The sequence below is a fragment of the Ascaphus truei genome, chromosome 20 (genome assembly GCF_040206685.1).
Source record: "Ascaphus truei isolate aAscTru1 chromosome 20, aAscTru1.hap1, whole genome shotgun sequence".
Lineage (NCBI taxonomy): Eukaryota > Metazoa > Chordata > Amphibia > Anura > Ascaphidae > Ascaphus > Ascaphus truei.
Window position 1 is genome coordinate 19,709,756 of NC_134502.1, and position 24,758 is coordinate 19,734,513.

Genomic DNA, 24,758 nt, shown 5'->3' on the forward strand with positions numbered 1-24,758 from the left:
GCCACCGCTAACCTTGCCCACCTCTGCGCAAGGGAAATCAGGGGAACCGGGAGTGACCCCATTACATATATGTGTGTGTGTGTGTGTGTGTGTGTGTGTGTGTGTGTGTGTGTGTGTGTGTGTGTGTGTGTGTGTGTGTGTGTGTGTGTGTGTGTGTGTGTGTGTGTGTGTGTGTGTGTGTGTGTGTGTGTGTAAAAAAGAATGCTACTGGGTTAAAAAATAGTAACATGAAATCCCACACCAGATAAGGAGGCACACATTCAGAACAACTTGCCTTCTGTGAAAGCTGTACAAATGTTACAACAAACATTCAGTTACCATTCAGTGTACACAGGAGAAAACTTCTAAAAAAAATCTCTCTAACAGGTAATATGGTATAAGATACATTATACCCTAAAAACTAAAGCATACGCCCCTTTATGAGGTGGCTTGTGCGTCATAAAAATAACGTAATTGTATAATAAAGAAACAAAATGAATATATGTAAATCAGCAAAAATCATTACAACAGCTTCAGTAACCTTTCCTCTACATTATTATTGATACTTTCTTTCAGGTTTACAATGTGAGAAACTGTGCTTATCTCAGACTCCAACTATTTCTACCAGGGTCTCTCATTCTTGCCTGGACCTTTCTCTACCTCCCATCACTCCCACATACTCCTTCCCCATCACCTCATCATTTGCAGCTGGTTAAAGATACAAAGAATCGACTGAGCCCAACAATTTCTCTGTCTCTCATGTTCACAAAGACAAGCTTGCTTCACAGAAATCAGCACATTACAAAATGGAAGACAGACACAGCTTATAACAAACTGAATGACAAACAAAACTTATAGCAAACAAGACAAAATGGCTGACAAGAATAGTCTGCCAAAATGGCTGTTGAGATTTTAGAGCTGTTTACGTCAGACCCCCTTAATTTACAATGTTCTCAACATTCTCACTTTTAACCTACATCCCAGTAGATAGAAGCATTAGGGTTGCACCAGATGCAAACAAAAATGGACTCAATGTCCACGTTCACCAGAAAAGCTCTGACTTGCGCTATGTCAAACGAAGCCCTGTGAAATTAATCCTACTACACCCTACATAAATCTCGTCAATCCCATCATTCACCTACAATCCTTCTGGGAAGGAAAATGTTGTGAATAAGCCAAAATGACTCTGGCACCTTCTTAGATATCCTCAATCCTTCGACCTGGGAAAATTAGAATGGATCCGCCCTCCTACCAAAACTCAACCTCCTTCATCAGTTTGACTCTCCTCACATCCCGGTGCATCCCAAGCAACTTACGTTTCCTTCCACAAGGAGACAGTTCTTCCTTATTAAAGGGGATTCAAAAACCCTCCCCAAAACCATTCCAAAGAATACCCGCTGCCACCCTGTTACTCACAGCTTTCGCAGAAAACCAACATTGACCGTGGGGATTGCTACACTGTCCCCTTGATACCAATTGCCATCAACTCCCTAAAGGCCTTCATGAATGACTCCCTACCATCAAATCTACTCACACTCGCCACTCTAGCAACTCCCACCCCTGGGCCCTGATCCCCCATCACAGGGGTCCCCAACAAAGACCTACCTTTGGTTTATTGGTGCATAATCACGTGTTTTTCCTTCTGACATTAATATCACAAGGGAGCCATAGGGTTAATGTGTTTAGGCTATAAATAGCCATTATGGATAGTAGAGCTCCAATTCCACCTGAGGAAGTGACAATCCAAGTCACGGAACGCGTAGGGTGGAGATTGTTTGTGTTCGTCAGCTCTGAGGTGGTGCTATCGACGCAGCGATGGCATCATCAGGGAGGAGTCATCTCGAGTTTTGGCGAGAGGACTGATGCCAACCCCAGCTGCTAGCGCCGTGCTCCGGAGACTCAAGCTACGGACGACATCTTTAAATTACGAGCCAAGACAACACATTGTAAGTATTTATTTTGTCTTGCGCATTTTAATAAATAGTATCAACGGTATCATGCTATGGTTATTTTATTGATTCATGGGTACACATCTGTTGGAGACTGTGTGTCATTCGAGGATCCAGCCTTTGATTGAACCAAAGACTTAACTCATTGCCTGTGATTCATTTATATGCTGTAAGTAGGCACTTGAAACGTGCAGCGATTTATGCCATAGAAGGTACTGCGCAATGTTCTGTTCTCTTTATTGTACCCGCAGAATTACCAGATATTGAAGTAACCGTTTGGGTTTAACGCCCATATCTGGTATTATTACTGGTATTATTGACACAAGGATTTTGTTCTCTTTTTCTGTTACATATTTGTACAAGTCATTGGGTAGACTTGGTTTATTGTCCTTTCTGTTGTCATTCTGATAGAGGATTTACACATCACTTTAGGATTTGTTTAGTAGCCACTATTGTCGGGCTGATTGACCAGCGATTGTGGCATTTATATAATTATATATTATTGCAGTCACTTTAGCTATTTTGTGTACTGTTCTAACGTCAGTATTTTAGTTACTGACACTTCACAGGTTAATTTTAGGTAGAGCTCTTTTTTGTATGCTATTGTTAGTAGTGTTGTAAAGTTGGTTCCTAATTTTGTCTTTCACAGGGAAACGATTCAGCTGATGGAAACCTGTACAATTTCGGTCAATCCCATAATTTACCAACAATCCTTGTGGAATGGATAATGGGTTAATGAGCCTGGCTCATGGGGATATCCTCCATCCCATGAACAGGGAATATTGGAATGGACCCACCTACCTAAATCGACTTCCTTTTTGATCTTGACTCTCACCACATCCCAGTGCATCTCCATTGACTTAAGTTTCCTCCCACATGGTGGAACTGCCCAGCACACTCATTTAAGCCCATGGCAGACTGCCCTGAGTGCTGAAGGCTTCCAGCCCCTCCCTTAAAGGGAGATGTCCTCTGCAGTATCATCAGTGACATTGACAGGTTCATGTTCTTCATATCCCAGCACCACTGCTTGTTGAACACCATCCTCTGGCAAAATTCCCAATCACACTCCCATGAAGCAGGAGTGTATCTACATTCTTTAAAAGCACCAAACACTGTTCTGATGCCTTCAAAATCAAACTAGCTAAGATGGTGAATCCCTGCAACCAATCCCCAAAATACTTAGGAGCCTGCCTTCTCTACTCCTCTAACTTCTCATTCTTCTTTTTAGCCTCAGAGGTTCCTTAAAATTGGGGGAAAAGCAAAATCTTCCCACACTCCCGTTTTCACACATTATCCTTCACCTCATGTGATAAATTCACCTGCAATTGTACTTGTAACACAAAAATTCACACCCTCGATAATTACTATTCATCACTTTTAACCTCCCCTTACTTGACTTTCTCCCCTGCTTCCCTGTCTCCAGCATCTTTAGTAATGTCGCCTGTGCCCAGTTCTCCTCCCCTCTGGCTACCCCAGTTGGCCCAATTTCACAGTTGATGAAGAAATCCCCATTGCGGGTTTAACACTACCTTTCCACCCAAAATAGACCACCCCATCTGGCCATGCCACCCGCAACCTAGAGCTTTCAACTGCCACAACCCTCCCCCACCGAGGCACCATCGTGCCTCATACTCGCCGCATGCCCAAGAACACCTTGACCCCAATTTGCTATCAACTCGATCAATGTCTGCATGAATTACTCACTACCGACTGATCAAGCCACACTCACTGGTCTTTCAAGCCCCACCAATGGGCCCTGATCCCCCAGCCCTCCGGCAGCTTCCTTGGCACCACCTCACATCAATAAATACTTCGCTCCTTCTATTTCTGAGCTGCTCCTGCTGGCACAGTGACCTTATCACCCTTCCCTGCTCATGCTGAGAAGCCCTGAAAGAAATATCCTTCCCCCTTGTACCCCCATCATGTACCACACTGCTAACCTCATCTCCAGAAATAGAACCTAGAAACCCCTATCTGGATCTACTCATTCCAAACAGGGGCTGCTTCTCTCTCTGCCACCTGCCAGCCTCTGCTATCCTGCTTACATCCCCCATCTCCATAATGTCTGCCTGCCTCATTAAGGCCAACATGGGGTGATTTCCTGCATCCCCCCACCAGCTGGCTCTTTCCTGTGAAACACTGCCCTCTGCCCATCTAATGGGCTAAGCATCTCCTGAGGATTGCACCACCTATCTCCCATTGCCCTCCTTCATTTCCACCCACAATGGCCGGTGCTCAACATCACAGCCACCACCTGTTGCTGACTGCATGCGAACACCTCAACTACTTGCATGCCTCATACTTCAGATAAAGAGGTAGCTGCCGCTCTCCAATTGTGCAGATATATAAAAAATAGGGTGCATAAGGGAATGAACTAAGTTGAGTACGGGGAAGGGTCACAGATGTGGCCCAAAAGAATCCTATTTTGCACTCTCTATTGACAGATGTTAAGCTGGGAAAAATTCAATCCCTGGGGTAACCCCCATACGCTTACATCAAAATATAAAACCAAGTTTATTGAAACATTTATGCAACACTTAAACAAACTTATGGACAACCACTATGTGGCTAAAAAACAATGAACAGCGGGATATGGCTAAATACTAATGGTATAAATACCAGAGTGGTAAGAGACTAATAACACTTGTGTCTAAGAGTAGAATTAAGGATATTCCTCCTATTTGTATTCACTTGGTGTGTATGTGTCACACCACATCTACTATTATTTGTAGGATGCAACAAGGGTTAACTGTAACAGGTCGTGACGAGATATAAAACACTAAGCAGTAAGTTGATGTCACAGTAGCGTATATTCATACGCATACAAAGTAGAGGTATGCATTAAAGCTTGGTAACACAGTGTGCACTATGTGCAATTAATGGCGGTTCATACGCAGTGTGTGTAACCTTTCACTTATATAGGCGGACAGCCCACATACATACATTCATCCTTAAGGAGGTGTCACCCATAACCTGATTCTGCTGTTATCACTAATATGTGGACCAAGTCGGTCTCAGCAATGCGATCTATGGTTGTGACACTGTAATCGTATTTCTGCCTACCGGATGCTGCTAAACAGTGCGTTATATATCCCGTTTATAGTGGTTTCCCTTTGCCTTCACGTTGAAGCAAATGATGTCATCATTGTGACGTCATCAGGAGGCGCGGGAGCGTGGACGTATGAGGAGTTTGAGACGATCGATTTAGGAACAAGCACTGGGTGAACAGGTCGTATGTCTCTAGACAGCTTCACAGTAGAAGCTGAATACATATTAGTGATAACAGCAGAATCAGGTTATGTGTGACACCTCCTTAAGGATGAATGTATGTATGTGGGCTGTGCGCCTATATAAGTGAAAGGTTACACACACTTCGTATGAACCGCCTTTAATTGCACATAGTGCACCCTGTGTTACCAAGCTTTAATGCATACCTCTACTTTGTATGCGTATGAATATACGCTACTGTGACATCAACTTACTGCTTAGTGTTTTATATCTCGTCACGACCTGTTACAGTTAACCCTTGTTGCATCCTACAAATAATAGTAGATGTGGTGTGACACATACACACCAAGTGAATACAAATAGGAGGAATATCCTTAATTCTACTCTTAGACACAAGTGTTATTAGTCTCTTACCACTCTGGTATTTATACCATTAGTATTTAGCCATATCCCGCTGTTCATTGTTTTTTAGCCACATAGTGGTTGTCCATAAGTTTGTTTAAGTGTTGCATAAATGTTTCAATAAACTTTGTTTTATATTTTGATGTAAGCGTATGGGTGTTACCCCAGGGATTGAATTTTTCCCAGCTTAACATCTGTCAATAGAGAGTGCAAAATAGGATGCCTCATACTTCCTCAGGATGAACCTGGAATCCTCCCCCTCTTCCTGGAACTGCAGCAAGGGACCTCCTGAATCAGCTCTCTCTCTCTCTCTCTCGGCCTACCTTTGCGGCTGCTGCCCAATGACAGATGATTCTCTCCAGCAGCCATGCTGCACCTCTTCTTTCCATTTTTCTCTCAGGTTGCTCAGCCAGGCTTCCTCCCCTATTGCCTCTTCAAACAGAGCCCCCAACTGACCTGTGCTCCTCCTCATATGGGCCATGAACCAGGAATCCCAACGGTACTGGAGCTTCTTCTTCTGGACTGATCCTGAAATGTATCATTTGGATCAGGTGCACACCTCATTAATATCTATTTTTACCCCTCGCCATCTGTTGTCCTCTTATCCCAAACTAGCAACACTTAGGTCAATCCATCCCCTCAGCCCCAACACGGCGGCAGTTATGTTACCCTTCACTAACAAATTCAGGGCCTGATTTTATAGGGCTTGGGTCAGTGTGTTTTGGATGCCTGATGATGAAGCACATGTAATTATCATATGCTCTCCTAAATTTCAGACACCCTGTAAACATGCGCATTAACAATTATGCATGTGGACCAGCGTGCTTAGGGTTAACATTTGCTTGTACTTTGTGGAACGTCAACCCCACCCTCTGGAATGTTAATGAGCCAAGATGACACAAAGAACTTTGTGTTCACAACTGCATTGAATCTCACCCCAGTGTATATCTGCGTTGCCCCAAAGGCAGACAGCCTTTGCGCAGCCAAAGGGCAAAAAAAGGATGAGAGCCGTTTGCTGCCGTTCGCTGATGTTTGATGTTAAAGAGATGTTAAAGCTGCTCTATTTCAATCTGAAACTTACAAGCCCTTTATCCCCATGTACCCAATTTTCCAACTCTATCTGTCCATGAAATGTCTGTGAATTGTCTGAATAACCCTATTCTTTTAATGTAAACCATGTATTTTTATAATTCTGTGCCCAGGACATACTTGAAAAGGAGAGGTAACTCTCAATGTATTACTTCCTGATAACACATTTTCATTTAAAAAAAAAAAAATGTGGTCATCATTTTCAACCACATGCTAATGACTTCAGATAAAGTTATACATACTTACATAAAGTAGACAAAGGGGTAATATTTTCCCACCATCGCTATTGATGCATCACCTAACCAACTCTTCCTCTAGCTCCTAGGGTCATAAAGAATAGCACGACTATTGGAAGCTGGTTTGTTGTGTCTACTTCTTGAGGCTACATCAATAAAAGAAGAAAGACATCAACAAAATAAAAGTATTACAAAGAAAATATCTGATCCTTCATAAATTGTATTATTATGTACAAAGCTTTTACAGCTTCTCAAGTCTCTTCAGTAAATCCTGAAATTAATTTAGCAGGGGAAAGGTTAAAATATATGCACGATGGAGATGCCAAACTGCAGCAAAGTTCTATAAGGCTACTGACTGGGTGGGGAGTTGATGTTTTCCTCCCGGAATTACTTTCAATCCTCCTGATGGAGTCTCGGGGGAATTCTGTACACTGATTATCACAAGGACTGTTCTCTCTACCATATAAAGAGTATAAAAACCTCTAGCAATCTGGGTGTTGTTAACATTACAGTCTGCCCGTGACAGACACTCTGCCCAGCATTAGAAGATGCTCCATATTATAGGATAAACAGAAAGAACAGATCATTATTTCAATGTATTATTTATTTGATACATACATCTCACTGTGGACATTTACAAGTGAAGGCTAATCTCAGTCTCTGAAAAAGCTGAGCCTAATAGTGACTGAGTCTAATCAATGTTGTAGACACTATATTTGAGGGTAAGTGTAGGATAATGAGGTAAGTCACATTAATCTGTTTTGCAGTAGGGGTCGGGTTTTAATAAGTAGAATTGTAAGTATATAGCCAGAGTAAAAAATTGCGGTGTTAATTTTACTTTAGGGTCTATGTACCTCTTTGTTCCTCAGGCACAAAAAACATAGATTGGAAGCTCTATGGGGCAGGAACTGTGTCTGCAAAAATGTCTCTGTAAAGCGCTACATTAAACCAGTAGCGCTATACAAGAAAAAACAATTATTATTATATTATTATTAATTATATACTAACACAAATAATAATTCCCTTTAATTTCCCGGTATCATTAATTATCTCACAGTTTTGTAAAAAAAAACAACTTAATCAGTTATTGGTATATTATACAGAATCTTAGCAAGCTCAAAAACCTGACCCACAATATTTTATATGTAATGTATATATTTATTTGTGACAATCGGAGTGCCGCATTGAAAGTTACTTCAAGTATACTACAATAAACGGAGAAGCCTCAATGCACATCCAATATGACCAATTATTTCCTTGATGACTAAATATTTTTCTATATATTTTCTTCTTATAAATATTGGTCGATTGGTTCAATCCTTTGGCCAAAACATTTCAAACATGCGACCATGTCAAGGTAGACCCCATTAGCAGGTTGTGTAGGCAGTACACATGTACTGTCTTTCTTCCACTGCAAAGAGAAAAGAGGAAAACAAACAAAAATATAGCCAATTACGTGGGATGCAGTAGAAGAAATACAAGAGACACTATATAAAATTGGAAGTGGAGGACCTGCTTATGGGATCTACTTTGACGTAGTTACAGGCTTGAAATGTTTTGGCCAAGTTTTGTGTATGAGAAGAAAAAAATATAGAAAAAAATAGAAAAATAATTGAAAAAAACATACGTGGCTCTGTGAGTAAAGACACTGACTGGCACTGAGTTTGGAGCAGGATAACCTGGTTCAATTCCTGTTGTTGGTTCCTTGTGACCCTGGGCCAGTCACCTTAGCTCCCTGTGCTTCAGACACCAAAAACATAGATTGTAAGCTCTGTGGCGCAGGGGCAAAATGTCTCTGTAAAGCGCTACGTAAAACTAGCAGCGCTATACAAGAACAAACTATTAGTATTATTATACAGTAATGAACTAAATAATTTGTCATATTGAAGTTGCATTGGGGCTTCATTGTTAATGTGTTTGGGAAATGCTGGGATTGTTATGTGTTTTAATGGAATATGTTGTGTTATCTGGAGGAACAATTTCCTCAAAATGCAGGTCCCCTCTAGGACAGAGATACAAAGTTGAGCTCGTCTCAGAAGTTCACAATGCAATTCTTCATTTATTGTAACAGCCAAGAACAGAGGAGAAACAATGTTTCAGGTCCCATATGGACCTTTCCTCTACATCTGTAGTCAAGATTCCATTTTCCAACTTGAAGCTGTTTTTCAAGAGTTTGGAAAGCTTGGAGTCATGTAGCTTTGCATTCTATCTATTGAGGGTAAAGTAGTTCCACAGGTATGGGGCAGTGAGGGGAATTTTTTAAGTGAAAGAGAGCAGTAGAGACAAAAGGAGGTAAAAGGAGACAGTCGGGAGCAGAGTGCATAGGGGAAGCAAGATTGAGATAAAGAGAGGGCCTTTGGAATGGTTTATTTTTAAACCTTTAACTACCTCTCATCTTAGCATATCACAAGTATCGAAGAAGTAATTTGTGTTTACTCTGTCATTAGGCGATGTTTGGGAAGAATCAAACCATAGTCACAGAATTCCTGCTTCTTGGATTCCAGAATCTTCATAGCTTCAAGATTTTACTCTTCACTGTGTTCCTCATGACTTACATTTTGACCGTAAGTAGTAATCTCCTGATCATTATATTGGTGACAGTCAGTCACAAACTCCACTCTCCCATGTACTTCTTCTTGGCCCACTTGTCCTTATCTGATATCCTGCTCACCACAGACCTTGTCCCCAACATGCTGCACCTCATATGGAGAGAAGGTGGCACCATGTCTGTTGCTGGCTGCATCAGTCAACTTCACTTTTTTGGTTCAACGGTAACTACAGAGTGTTTCCTTCTCACAGTGATGTCCTACGACCGATACCTGGCCATCTGTCACCCATTGCATTACACCACCGTTATGGATTTCAAGCTCTGCCTCCAGCTGGCGATCTGGTCTTGGCTCTTAGGATTTTTGATGACATTAATCATAATTATTCCAATCAGTCAGTTACAGTTCTGTTGCCCTAATGTCATTGACCATTTCTTCTGTGATTTTGTTGCTCTTCTAAAAAACTCTTGCTCAGACACCTCCTTTATAGAAATTGAAGACTTTGTGCTAGCTGTCCCTGTAACTTTTTTGCCATTTACTTTCATCATTGTGACCTACGTATGTATCTCCCTCTCCATCCTCAGGATCCCCTCCACCACTGGGAGACAGAAAGCCTTCTCCACCTGCAGCTCTCACATCACGGTGGTTTGCACATATTATGGGACACTGATTACTATTTACTGTGTTCCATCCATAGGCCACTCATTTAACATAAACAAGGTCCTATCTCTATTGTTCACGGTGGTGACTCCATTCTTCAACCCAATCATATACAGCCTGAGGAATCAGGAGATCGGAGCAGCACTGAGGAGAATGTTTCACAATTAAACAGTCTTCTTGCATGAAAGGAGAGGGAGGTAACCCAACCTACTGTATGAACTTCTTCGAACTGTAAAGATGGTAAGATGATTGATGTTGCATTTGTGTTGTTTCCCCTGGAGTAGACACTGTGTGGCTTGAAGACAGATGACCTCTTACTGATGAGATGGAATCCAGGGTGTCCCAGCTCCCAATGGGAAGATTCACTGTATAGTTATATGATAAGAAAGCTCTGTCCTGAATTCAGCACATGTACAAATGTAGAAATTGTTTTTGGCATCACTGACACATTATGGTGGGATATTCTGTGATATTCTGCCTTATGATGGCATTAAATCCTATGGAAAGTCTGCTTTATAACGTGAAATTCGATATTATCAGTAAGTAAAATAAAGCTTGCTACATCTGTACCATACGACATTTGGTAAAATAAAGCATCTGTACCATAGCTTCACCGTGACTTTATAATCCCTGTATTGTAGTACATGTATATTATTGTTACTATACAGTAGATATTCATTTTATAGACACAATTAATATGGATAAAAAAAGTATAGATTGTAATAATATGATAGTAATAATAAAAATGAAGATATTAATATTATTAATTCATATGTTTATATTATAGATGATATTGTTAATATTATTCATATTGTTATTAATATTATTTATATTAATATATATAATACCACCAACATGTGTGTTAATAAATATAATATCCTGTACTTTTATAGCGACGGTATGTATTTATTGTGTGCAGGAATAAGTTCTAATAATTCTTTAATCGTAATTAATTTGGAGATGATTGGTGCTTCAGATTTATTAAGAAAGGCAGAAATGTACTGTACACATTCACTTAGAAAGATGCTCTAAACTTCTCACTTATTTTCATGCTTATATATTTCAATAAGGCATTTGACATTTGATTCAGTAAGTGAATACAATGCTGTGCAGCAAGTTCCATAAAGAGTATATACCTGGTGTTTCAGGTACACCAAAAACAATCTGTCTATACCGCATACAGTATGCTGTTCCTTATCACTCCTCAAAGTGCTTTTTATTTTACATCACGTTGCCACTGGCTTTCTTTCCAACAACTGTGGCAGCAGTTGTTGAAATATTGCTGTGCGCATTAGAATGTATATACATTTTTATATTATGACATGCCAGGTCTGTATTATATGGCAAAAATGTGTGATATAATATGCATAAATTAATTACATGCTCAATTCAATACTAATATTGCTTTCTTGAAGCAGTTTGTGCCACATTTAAATGGAGGATGGAACCACAATTTTGCATTTGTTATTACTTACAGGTTACATTTTGAATAAACACCTGCTGTCTGTAAGTCTTCCAACATATCACTTAGATTGTAAGTTCTTCAGCGCAGATATTTTATTTCCTATGGTTTGATTTTGTTTGATGCACTTATTATTTTTCAATTCCCTGTATTATATTGTCTCTTTTGTAATATGTCGAGAACACTGTGTGCACATTATAAATATAGATATACATACACACACAAACATACATAAAAAAAATAATTGTGAATGCAAAATTGTTGTGAATGTTACTGTTTAAAATAGTTCATTAGGCTGAGGTCGAGACAGAAGGTATTCAAATATAGACACTGTATAAATGGTGTAACCAATATTTTCGCTCCCTTAAAAAAAGTTGAATGGTTTTAGAGAGAACCCAATTACAAACGCACACAGCCCCTGTAAGCTCAGAACCCAAATCCACCATCATATATATTGTGTCAAAACGAGTACTACAGGTAAACCCCGTTATAGCGCGGTCCTCGGGGGCCACCCGATCCGACCACGCTACACCCGGGGTCTCGCTAATTTTTTTTTAAAAATGGCCGCCACGCGCCTGATCGGGAGGGAGGGAGGGAGTGAGGAGGGAAGGAAGGAAGGAAGAGGTGGCCAGAAGCCCTACATGTCCCCTAGCAATGGCGAGTCCAGCCTCAACCTGCTCCTTACCTCCCACCACCGGCATCCATTTCCTCCCCCCCATGCCCCCACACCTACACCCCCTCCTCGGCATAGCCCACGCGGCCCTCCGAGTCCCAGCCTGCTCCTAACTCACCCCCCCTCCTTGGCATAGCCCACGCGGCCCTTTGATGCCCCAGCCTGCTCCTAACTCACCCCCCCTCCTCGGCATAGCCCATGCGGCCCTCCGAATCCCAGTCTTCTCCTCACTCACCCCCCCTCCTCCTGACACCCCCCCTCCTCCCGACACCCCCCCTCCTCCTGACACCCCACCCTCCTCCTGACACCCCCCTCCTCCTGACACCCCCCCTCCTCCTGACACCCCCCCCTCCTCCCGACACCCCCCCTCCTCCCGACACCCCCCCCTCCTACTGATGCCAGCTCCACTCCGATCTCAGCAGCCGACACCAAAGGTAGGGAGGGGGAGTGGGAGGTGTTGTGTAGTGTGCTGTGAGAGTGTGTTGTGAGTGCCGTGAGAGTGTGCTGTGAGTGCTGTGTGCTGTGAGTGCTGTGTGCTGTGAGAGTGTGCTGTGAGTGCTGTGTGCTTTGAGAGCTGTGTACTGTGAGAGTGTGCTGTGAGTGCTGTGTGCTGTGAGAGTGTGCTGTGAGTGCTGTGTGCTCTGAGAGTGTGCTGTGAGTGCTGTGTGCTGAGAGCTGAGTGCTGTGAGAGTGTGCTTTGAGAGCTGAGTGCTGTGAGAGTGTGTGCAGTGAGCAGTGTATGCAGTGAGCAGTGTGTGCTGGGAGAGTGTGTGCAATGTGTGCAGTGTGTGCAGTGAGCAGTGTGTGCAGTGAGCAGTGTGTGCTGGGAGAGTGTGTGCAGTGTGTGCAGTGTGTGCAGTGAGCAATGTGTGCTGGGAGAGTGTGTGCAGTGTGTGCAGTGAGCAGTGTGTGCAGTGAGCAGTGTGTGCAGTGAGCAGTGTGTGCAGTGTGCTGTGAGCAGTGTGTGCAGTGAGCAGTGTGTCCAGTGAGCAGTGTGTGCAGTGAGCAGTGTGTGCTGGGAGAGTGTGTGCTGGGAGAGTGTGTGCTGGGGGAGTGTGTGCTGGTAGATTGTGTGCTGGGAGAGTGTGTGCAGTGTGTGCAGTGAGCAGTGTGTGCAGTGAGCAGTGTGAGCAGTGTGTGCAGTGAGCAGTGTGTGCAGTGAGCAGTGTGTGCAGTGTGCAGTGTGTGCAGTGAGCAGTGTGTGCAGTAAACAGTGTTTGCAGTGAGCAGGGTGTGCAGTGAGAGTGTGTACAGTGTGCAGTGAGCAGTGTGTTCAGTGAGCAGTGTGTGCTGGGAGAGTGTGTGCTGGGAGAGTGTGAGCAGTGTGTGCAGTGAGCAGTGTGTGCAGTGAGCAGTGTGTGCAGTGAGAGTGTGTGCAGTGAGAGTGTGTGCAGTGAGAGTGTGTGCAGTGTGTGCAGTGTGTGCAGTGTGTGCAGTGTGTGCAGTGTGCAAAAAAATTTAAATTTTTTTTAAACGGGAGCCACGTGAAAACCGCGTTATAACCGATTTCGCGTAATAATGGGACGCGCTATAATGGGGTTTACTTGTACTAAGATTGTGACCTCATGTGTAGAATAAAAGACAAAGGGGTCTATGCACTAAGCAGCAGAAAATTGCATTCGCCAGGGTTTTGAATTCGCCATGTTTTTGGTGTGTTGCCCTCACTGTATGCGGAAGGGCCGAATCCCTGGCGAATCAATGCGCCACCACCATTTGACAAGATGGCGAGTAACCGGTGGCGAGACAGTCTGCCTGGCAAGAAGCTGCCGAGAAGCTGTCTCCTGCCGAGATGTGAAAGAATTGGGGTGCTCCAACCCGCAGCTACTCCATCCAATATATTGAATAATATTATTATTGACCCTTATTGTGGGGCTGTGTATTGTTTTTATTGTGGGTACTGGGGGTGGGGGAAGGGGGTATTGGCCCCAAGGGTATGTGGGTAGGCCTCCCGGCTGGGTATTGGGTGAGTGAGGGTGGTTAGGCCTCACGGGTGAGGGGTAGTTGGGGAGGGTATGTAGGCCTTCTGAGTGGTGGGTGAGGGTTGGTTAACTCCTTAATGACTGTAGCTGTTAATAACCGCTATAGTGATTAAGGGGTTAGTGGACATTACATTGGCTGTTTTTATTCTTGTTCATGTTTTGCAACATTGGAGGGGGCATGGACGGTGATGAAGATGAGGTTGGCCTTCATCGTGGCAGCCGGACATGGGTGAGTGCAATATGTACAATTATTTATTGTATTTATTATACTTTATGTATTATCCCCAAGGGTATGTGGGTAGGCCTCCCGGCTGGGTATTGGGGGAGTGAGGGTGGTTAGGCCTCACGGGTGGGGGGTAGTTGGGGAGGGTATATAGGCCTTCTGAGTGGTGGGTGAGGATGGGTTAACCCCTTAATGACTGTAGCTGTTAATAACCGCTATGGTGATTAAGGGGTTAGGGGACATTACATTGGCTGTTTTTATTCTTGTTCATGTTTTGTAGCATCGGAGTGGGCATGGACGGTGATGAAGTTGAGGATGGCCTTCATCGTGGCAGCCGGACAAGGGTGAGTGCAACATGTATTTATTGTATTTATTGTTCTTTATGTATTTTAAATGGGCAAATTCACTATTATCCATGTGTGGATAATATTAATTGTGCCCATTACTATACTGTATGTGTTAGGGGGGGGGGGGGGTTATTTCTTTATAAGTATGTATGTGTTTTGACATTAATTTGGGGGGGGCACAGAATTGGTACTGCAGGCCCGCGGGTAACACCCGAGGGCCCCCGCCGGCCTATAGTATCATTGATGTGCATATATGTGTATGTTAGTGGGGTATAGGGGTTGTTGGTGTAATATATATATATATATTTATATATTTATTTATTTATTGTGGGGCTGTTATGAGTGTATTTTTTTTATTGTGCGTAGCGGGGGTGGCCGAAGTGGGTATTAGCCCCAACGGTGGTTTGTTTAGGGCTTGCGGGTGGGTAGCGGGAGGGATTAACCCCTTCATGACCATAGCGGTATTAACCACTAAGGTCATGAAGGGGTTAAGTGCCCCCGCTAAAAAAAACTATTATATAAGGTGATAACTTTTCCGTGGCCTAATAAATAGAGTCTTGGTTCACTATTGCTAATGTTGTACAGGTGTGATAAATACAACCGTTTGTAGTCCAAGACGCAACAAATGTTCTGGCCGCTCCGAACGAATATTAATGCGGATGTTAGTCAAAGCATATGAAAAGAGAAAGATAAAGAATACATACTGTAGCATAATACTATTTTGTACTCAAATAAACGCACATTGTAGTGCTACAGTAGATATAGATGCTTCAGAGGTAATATATGGAGAATGATAGGTGAGTGAAAAAAGGGTACATTTAATAAAAAATAATTAAAACACAATAATAGAACAACATAGAATAATACAATTAAAGATCAGATGATGGTCCACTAAGTAAAATTGAAATCCTACTTACTAGACGCAGGTAGGAATTGCACATTGGATATATTAATAGAGAATGTCATCTCTCATCCGTGGTGTTGACGGCCCGAAAATCCAACATGGAATGCCGTGTCCCAGACCAGTTGGGGCAGGCGGATGATTCTCCACAGGAACAGAGCTGTACGGTGCCAGTGTCCAAGCTTGCGATATTCTCCTGCTGCCTCTTGCTGCCTCAAACAATTCTCATCTCAGATATCGTGAGATGGAAAAAAGCCGGTATCGACATACGAGGGATCAGCTGGAGGCTGCTTGTCCATGTAAGCAACCGGATGCTGTACAACGTATACCCCCGAGGTAGCGAAATGCATAGGGTTAATCTTTGTTGGCCCCGCGTAGCCTGCATTGTACAGCATATGGTAAAGATATTCAAATAAAAAAGGAACGAGAAGAAAACAAAGAGAAGTAATAGTACAATTTGTTTGAAATGTTCAAAGTTTATTAGTAATATCCAATGGTCTTACTCACATTTGAGATGTTCTATCAAGCATTGAGCAGTGTTGGGAGTCTTTCCTTCAGCTCTCCCATTGATCAGTCTCTGGGGTCACTGAGGCTGCAGATGGGGCTTCATCACAGTACAGATGGAACTCTGTTCTCAGACCTCCTCACCAAGATGCTCCATCGGCATGTATTTGCGCTTGCGCATGCGTACTCAGTCCTTCCCTGTGTCGTGCAGTCTAGTGACATCCATGGGGACTGCGAAACATCCTCAGTTCTTTCAGCTGTCTCTCCCATCCTACTAGTTTCACCAGAATGACTCATTTATCAGGGAACTAACATTTCTGCACCTGCAAGCTCACTCATCCACCTTTTTAATTGCAGTTCTTGTTAAGCACCTTACATAGTATTTAACTATATAATACGTCAAAGATGTAGCACTAGGTCTTTGTGTCTTTTATTCTATACATGAGGTCACAATCCTGGTAGCACTCTTTTTTAAAAACAATATATACAGTATGATCTATATTGGGCAGTTAACTCCGGCTAATATGAACAGACAAGTGGATTAGTCTTTTCTTTATATATTATCAGGCATGAGAACAGTAAAATTAGACTTTTGTTTATAATTGTACAGATGTAGCCAGACCTACTGTTCCTGGTATTGGGGCAAGGTGTGAGATCAAACCAGCATGAAGAATATAGAATACATCATCATCATCATCATCATCATCATCATCATCATCATCATCATCATCATCATCATCATCATCATCATCATCATCATCATCATCATCATCATCATCATCATCATCATCATCATCATCATCATCATCATCATCATCATCATCATCATCATCATCATCATCATCATCATCATCATCATCATCATCATCATCATCATCATCATCATCATCATCATCATCATCATCATCATCATCATCATCATCATCATCATCATCATCATCATCTATATATCTCCCCCAGCACCCATCATCAGTGTTCGACAAACCTATACATTTGCTCGCCCCGGGCGAGTGGATTTAACCCCCGGGCGAGTAAATATTGGCCCAAGCACCACACGTTTGGTACTAGGTGGCAAGTAGATTTTTTTGTGTGACGAGTAGATTTTTTGGTGATTTGTCAACCACTGCCCATCATCATCCTCATATCTCCACCAGCACCCATCATCATCATCATCATCATCATCATCATCATCATCATCATCATCATCATCATCATCATCATCATCATCATCATCATCACCATCATCATCTCTCCCCCAGCAACCTTCATAATCACCCTCATATACCCATCCCCATGCATCTCACATCACCCTCATATACCCACCCCCTGCATCTCACATAACCCTCATATACCCACCCCCCTTCATCTCACATCACCCTCATATCACCCCCCCCCCAGAATTTCCCATCACCCTCATATCACCCCCGTGCATCTCCCATCTCCCTCATATCACACCCTGCATCTACCATCTTCTTCATATCCCCCCATCATCTCCCATCTCCCTCCTGTCACACCCCCTGCATCTACCATCTCCCTCATATCACACTCCCCTGCATCTCCCATCTCCCTTATATCACCCCCCTACATCTCCCATCTCCCTCCTGTCACACCCCCTGCATCTAACATCTCCCTCATATCCCACTCCCCTGCATCTCCCAACTCTCTCATATCACCCCCCCTGCATCTCTGATATATCACCACCCCCCTGCATCTCCCATCTCCCTCTCTCCTCCCATAACTCAGGCAGCGGCAGAGGCATGCAGGATGCGGTTGCAGGCAGGAGGGAGCTAGGGGCAGGAGGCGGTGGCGGCGAGGACTGCACACATGCACGCACTCGCTAGCAGCAAGCACCGGCAGAAGTGCTGCACTGCTAGAGCGCAGCTGTGAGCAGGCTCTGGGAGGGGGGAGAGCAGGGAGAGCCAGGGGAGGGAGAGCCGGGGAAAGTTGAGGGAAGGGAGAGCTGGGGGAGGGAGATCCGGATAGAGCCGGGGGGAGAGCCAGGAAAGCTGCTGGGGCGGCTAGGCAGAACCCCTGGTAGAGAATCACTGCCTTCCAGTACCGTTGGATGTGTTTCCTACATGGACATGGTATTGACTTTGATCAGCCTGCCGAATTTGCAAAAAAGAATGAAAACATATTACTGAATTAAAAACTGCATTCAAATTGTATTATTCAATAAATTCATGTTTGTCATGTTTCAATCACTGATTAGTTCAGCCCATATTCTTCTGATAAAAGTCCATTGATTGTGTCTTCATGGTCTTGAAATGGGCATCGGTGTATTTATACTGCTTCTTCAGTTCTTCTAAAATATCTCTCATCAAATTATTGGGAATTGCCATTTTACCCCTGAAACCATTAGGACATAACGATCAAAGGTCGCATGGTATTGAAATATTAGCTGGGCAAATCGACTCAGCTGTCCCTTGCTATTTCTTGTATATCTTTGCAAAGTGTCCACTGATATTACGTGAAGCAAGATGTCATCTGCTGCATCCCCATGGACAGTGATATCGGTGCATCTTTCCTTCTGTGTTACCGCATGTGTGCTCTGGAAAGCAGGCACAGATAACTGCTCCAGGATGTCGCTTTCCTACAGGTCATTCACTGAATCACCGGGGCTCACAGCCAAGATTTTTTTTAAAGTGTTACTGGCTCTGAATTTGGAAGTGCTGGTTAAATTAGGTTTATCATGAAATAATTATTTCAGTCTCATATGCCGGTTAAATTTAAACATATCATTAAACATATCAACATGCAGCATTCATACAGATGTGGTGGACTGTGCTCTCCGGCTCGCCTTAGGAAAATCTGTGGCTATCTCAGAGAAACGCTGCAACATTTCTGGGAGATTTCTGCATCCAGACTAATGGCCCATCGGATTATCACAACGGGGGGTCCCTGCAGTCACATTCAAACGCATGGGACCTCTGCTGTGTTAATACGATGGGCCATTAGTCTGGCTGCATCTTTTCTGTGAGATAACCACAGATTTTCCTGGATTTTCCTGGGCTAGCCGAAGAGTACAGGTAACCACATCTGTAAGTCAGGTGTTGCTGTCGTTACATACACTGGCGACACACTTTATTCGAGCTCGGCTAGTCCCACGAATTCGGGTATACCCGGGTGTATTGAGGTTTGTGACTGTTTTCTGCCCGAGTGCATTGGGTTATTTTCCAGGCAGGGATTGAAGCATTTTATTCCCGCTGGCTGCAATACTGCACAGTATATATATATATACTGCATTACAATTCATGAATTTATGCCATCTGGTAGACACGCGAAGCATTGCAGCCTATTAAATCCTAATCATTATCATTTAACAGATCAGCCGCCCGTCAGCCAGGCATGAACCCAGGCTGGGAAGGCAAACGCAACGGGGCTTGTCAGAGGTGAGGAGCGGCGCATTCCAGGTATCTGCCAGGTACATACCGGGTATTTGCTCGAATAAAGTGTGTCGGTGGAGTACAGTACAGTATGACAGCCCTTTGTCTAATAAATTAGGCTCAATGTCAGTCAATAATGTATCAGACAAATTGTAAATTACCGTCATCCGCGTAACGGGAGAGAGTGCTGTCCTTTTGCACATGCCCCCTCGTCTGATGTGTGCGCTTTGAAAGTTATATGTGGTGGTTTTACGCTTAATTTGTAGGAGCCCTTCTGTAAAAAAATGTTCCTGTGTATCTGTATTGGTCCTGGAGTCCGGCAGATCAGTCTTATTCCCAGAGGAGAGACTGACGCGGGTGGAATCAAATCCCTGTCCACGTCTAGGAAAACGTCTAATAGTTTGTTCAGTGGAGCCTAAGAACCATCTATATATACAGTGATCCTTGTAATCTGCCACTTTTAGCAATTTTTTCACGTTAGAATCTGACAACTTCCGCTCTGTGTTTACACACACTGGTGTCAAGTTTTTCTAACCAAAAGTCATATAAATAATGTATTACAGGTGGTTATTGAACACTTTAGAATGGCGTTAGGATTATAATTACAGTATAGTATACATTTATTTTTTTTAAAACTAACAATTTTCGTTTCAACTTACCAGATACAAGTTTTTGGAGCATCTGACAAGTATCGACCACGGATGGGTTGTGCACTGAGGAGGTTAATTCCAAAGCAGGCTGGCTTAATTAGCTTGTGCAGCTCGATTGCTAGAGTTTTATAAAAAGCCTACAGAGCTCACTGCAAGGGACTCTCTGCTCCAGGAAGTGACCACCAGACTGGAACGCTTAAGATAGACCACTCTGCATGTGGACTTTTAAAACCCCATCCCAGCCATTGGGGGGGGGGTTGGCAAAGGTAAATCTTGCCTATGCCTGGCTTGTGTTTTATCTTTAGAAAGGGGTGTAGTCCCCAATTTATGGATAATCTAAACACTGTTATAGTCAACACAACAAAGAGGAGCAAGGCCTGTTTATTTTTCTTTGTGTATGCTGAACACCAGCAGTATTTACAGTATGTTGTCAAAGCTTTAACTAATAAAAGCCTACATGATTTTCCCCTAATATATACGTCTTCTGTTTTAAATCCTCAGCATATATCTACAGTGCCTACACTAATTAATATAAGCAGCTCTACACACACAACAAGGAAAAAGGAGACCAAAAGCGCACCAGCACAAACGGAGCAGGAAGGACCCAAAACAAAAATGATTAAAAGGGTACTTTAATGTGACAAAAGACCCATCCAATGCGTTTCGAATGTCACAGCGTTCTTTTTCAAGGATAAAACACAATGTGATAACATCCATTATATACCCTCTTACCTGTGGGCCGTTTCGCGCCAAAAATCGGAACCTGATGACGTCATGACGCTGCGCGCGTCATCGCGCATGCGCAGAGCGACTCAGTGCCGATCTAAGGGCAAAAGGAAGTACCAAAGGCAGTGTGGCCATCTTGGATGTGGGCAAACATAGGAACACAATACCAAAGCTTTACTAAACCTTCCAGCAGAACAAAATACATTGCTGCTTACATGGGCATGCGCATTTCAACGAAATAAAGCTATGCAAAACTAAACTAATGCTTACTAAGGGATACTAATAAATAAACAAAAGACATAAACAAAGTGGATTAAAAAACTTGTTGTGTTGCATCTAAGCTATATACAAGAAAAGTGAAAATAAAAACCTCTAAACATGATTATAAAAATTAATGCAAAGAAAGTGAACTTAAAGACATATTAACACATATATACTGCATAACACAGATTGTGAACCTAAATCATAGGAACAAGGAAGATACAACCATTATCAAATATAAAGTATTGTCAACAAGATACATCAAAGAACAATTTAAGCTTAGATAATTAGCATAATATTGCATAATAAAACATAAGTTCAAGGGTTAGAATGATCAGAATGTAATGTCTAATATAATGACAATTATCTTAATTAACCTGTATTACCAACTAATGGCACAATAATACATCCTTAACAAAAATTATTTTACAAAAAATGTGTTAGCTGCCAGTCAATGTTCAAGCCCATAGGGAAGCGCGTTTGGAGAGTGAAGATCCAATACGCCTCCCTACTGTCCAGAAGGTTGATATGATCACCTCCTCTAGATTTAAAAATAACTAATTCAATCCCCAAGAAGGAAAAATTGCTAATCCCTCCCTGACCGCATTCAGTGAAATGTTTTGAGACTGGATGATTGGTGTCTTTCAATTTTATGAGCCTTAAGTGCTCTAACATCCTGACCTCAAGGGCTCTAGTCGTCCTCCCCACATACCTCTTGCCACAACCACATGTTATTAAATAAACCACAAATTGACTTTTATAATTTATAAAACTGTTGATCTTAAATTCCTTATTTGATAATATATTCACACCATGTGGCGGTGGCAAGGCAAACTGGAAAAAACTTTTTGCAGGCTTCATGTGTTTACATACACTACAAGAGCCACATTTGAAGGAACCCCTAGTGATAAAAGGTTTTTTGAGACCAGAAGTTTTGAGTTCACTTGGTGCAACATGAGATCCAATTGTTCTCGCTCTACGATATACAAAAATAGGACCAGAATCCACATATTTTTTAAGGACAGGGTCCATGGATAAGACATTCCAATGTTTTGAAATTATAGAGTTTACTTTTCCACTTTGTTTACTAAATTGTGAAATAAAAAGAGGACATTTATTTTTTGATTCTGTCAGTCCATGTGAGTCCTGTTTAATACCAATTGTCTTAACATTGTTAGCAAGGCGAGAATCTCCAATTGGATGTGTGGGCAACAATGATACTCTCTCTGTATGTAGTGCATTTTCAAAAGCAATTGCTAAATGTGATTTGGGGTATCCCCTTTCCAAAAATCTCCTTGTACGTTCCTCAGACTGAGAAAGGAAACCACTGATAGTGGAACAATTCCTTCTCAAAAGCGTGAAGTGTAGTGACATCCCCCCTCCAAATAATAATTAGGTCGTCCACAAACCTTTTATAAAAAACAATATTGTGACGAAATAAATTAGTGCTTGAATAAATAAAAAGTGCTTCCCACCATCCCATAAATAAGTTCGCAAAAGAAGGAGCAAAACTTGTACCCATAGCAGTGCCAATAAGTTGCAAATAAAACTTACCATTATATGTGAAAAAGTTGTGCGTGAGTAAAAAGTGTATAGCGTCCAAAATAAAAGCCGATTGAAAAATTGATATTTCTGGTATCTCAATAAATTGGCGGACAGCTGCCAACCCATGGTCATGTTGTATAACAGAATACAGAGAGGTAACATCAAGTGTTACCCACAGGTAATCATTACCCCATTTAACATTTTTGATCTGATCAAGAAGATCACCAGAGTCCCGTATAAATGAGGGCAATTTCCTAACAAATGGCTGAAGAAAACCATTAACATATCTTGACAGACCATCTCCCAAAGATCCAATGCTAGAGACAATGGGACAACCTGGAGGGTCGACCAATGTCTTCTGGATCTTTGGGAGATGGTGGAAGATAGGAATAATGGGATGAGATGGTATAATGTATTTAACCTCGTCCTTTGACAGAACTTCCATAATAACACCTGAGTCAACCAGTTCTACAAGGAACTCCAAGAATTGCGGAGTGGGGTCGGCGGATAGTACACGATAGGACCGGCCATCATCCAGTTGGCGTAAAGCCTCCCTGATATAACCGTCTCTGCCCTGCACCACCCCGCACTCTTAATGACCAATGCAGAATTATTTTTCAAAGATTTTAAAGCTAAACGTTCATTTTGATTCAAATTGTCATGATCTATATAGGATAGGGAGAATCCCTGAGCTAGAAGACGAAGGTCCCTTATAACCAGATTTTCAAACATAGTTAAAAATTGAACCTTTACATGAGTGGGGTAGAAGACAGAACTCCTTTTTACCAGAATTCCATTCAGAAAATGTAGGAATATTAATATCATCAACCGTCTGTTCAGACAAAAGATCATTCATATCTTGCAGGGTACAAAAATCATTAAATGTATGTAAAGCAATAGATACCGGAGGAACAGAGTCGGATGAGGGGACATCACTCTCGATAGCGAGTGGTGGCCCCCCATCCAAATCCTCATCTCCGGTCGACCTAGAAACATTTGGAATAAAATTGTCAAAAAACTTTTTCAAGGATAATTTCCGAACAAACTTATACACATCAATAGTGGTTTCGAACAAATTAAAGTTCATTGAAGGTGAAAATTTTAGGCCTTTATCCAGTAGTGACAACTCTATGGGAGAGAGAGCAGTTCCTGAAATGTTTATGACATTAGATATATCATTCAAAACTTCTTCCTTTTGGAGGCGGACCTGTAGCCCCCTTCTCCCCCCCCCCCCTCTTCCCTCTTCTGATTCTCTTGTGTCCTTTTGAAATAAAGGGAAAGATTTTTGTTGTTGCTGTTGCTGTCTCTGTTGATTAACATTTTGATAAGAAAAAGCATCCTGGGACTGGTCCTGACCAGAATCAGACCTAGGTGGTTGACCCCAAAAGGTGCATCCACCCCTCCCTCGCCCCCTAGATGGAGCTCCACGACCACGATGATCATCATTCTCAAATGTATTGACAAAAGATACAGAATGAGAGGTAGAGGCAGTTTCTGCATCTGAAACATCAAATTCGCCACTCTGATAATCCACATTCTTAGATTTTAAAATAGACTTATTGGGAGTAGATTTAAACTGAATGAATGATTTATCTTTGTTATTTGATCTTTCTTGAATAGAATTTATCCTCTGCCAATGGTAAACCTGGTTCTTTTCATAGTCATATCTGTCCCGATCATATTTACTTTGTTTTTTAGACATGATACCACATTCCACATTTTTCACCGTTTTGGAGAGAATAAAGTCAAATTCCTTGAAGCCCTTTAAACCTTTGAAACTGTATAGGTTTTTTTGCAATTCTGTGATTTGAATATCAAGCTGATCTTTCCCCTTCATTTTCTGTGTCACTATTAACTCCATCAAACGAAAAGAGCAGTCATTGAGGGCTGCCACCCTTCTAATTTCAAAATCCACATCTGGAAAACCAAAGGAGGGGGCTTTTTTCACCCTTAGTCCTCTTGGGATCCTTTTACATTTAGCATAGTTCTCCAAGCTTATAATGTCCCCCCAT

At 42.3% G+C, this 24,758-nt stretch overlaps 1 protein-coding gene and 1 long non-coding RNA gene across 2 annotated transcripts; both read left to right on the forward strand.

Moving 5' to 3' along the window:
• The first annotated feature begins 5,110 nt into the window (after nucleotides 1–5,110).
• Nucleotides 5,111–12,156, forward strand: LOC142470728 (olfactory receptor 6B1-like). The gene is made up of 2 exons (XM_075577408.1): nucleotides 5,111–6,109; nucleotides 9,331–12,156. Exons 1-2 carry the CDS (start codon nucleotides 6,038–6,040, stop codon nucleotides 10,255–10,257), a joined length of 999 nt encoding a protein of 332 aa, XP_075433523.1. The 5' UTR covers nucleotides 5,111–6,037; the 3' UTR covers nucleotides 10,258–12,156.
• A 2,776-nt stretch (nucleotides 12,157–14,932) lies between these two features.
• Nucleotides 14,933–22,517, forward strand: LOC142471375 (uncharacterized). The gene is made up of 3 exons (XR_012789423.1): nucleotides 14,933–15,973; nucleotides 20,227–20,480; nucleotides 20,716–22,517. It is a non-coding gene; the product is annotated as an uncharacterized LOC142471375 (long non-coding RNA).
• Nucleotides 22,518–24,758: the final 2,241 nt, after the last annotated feature.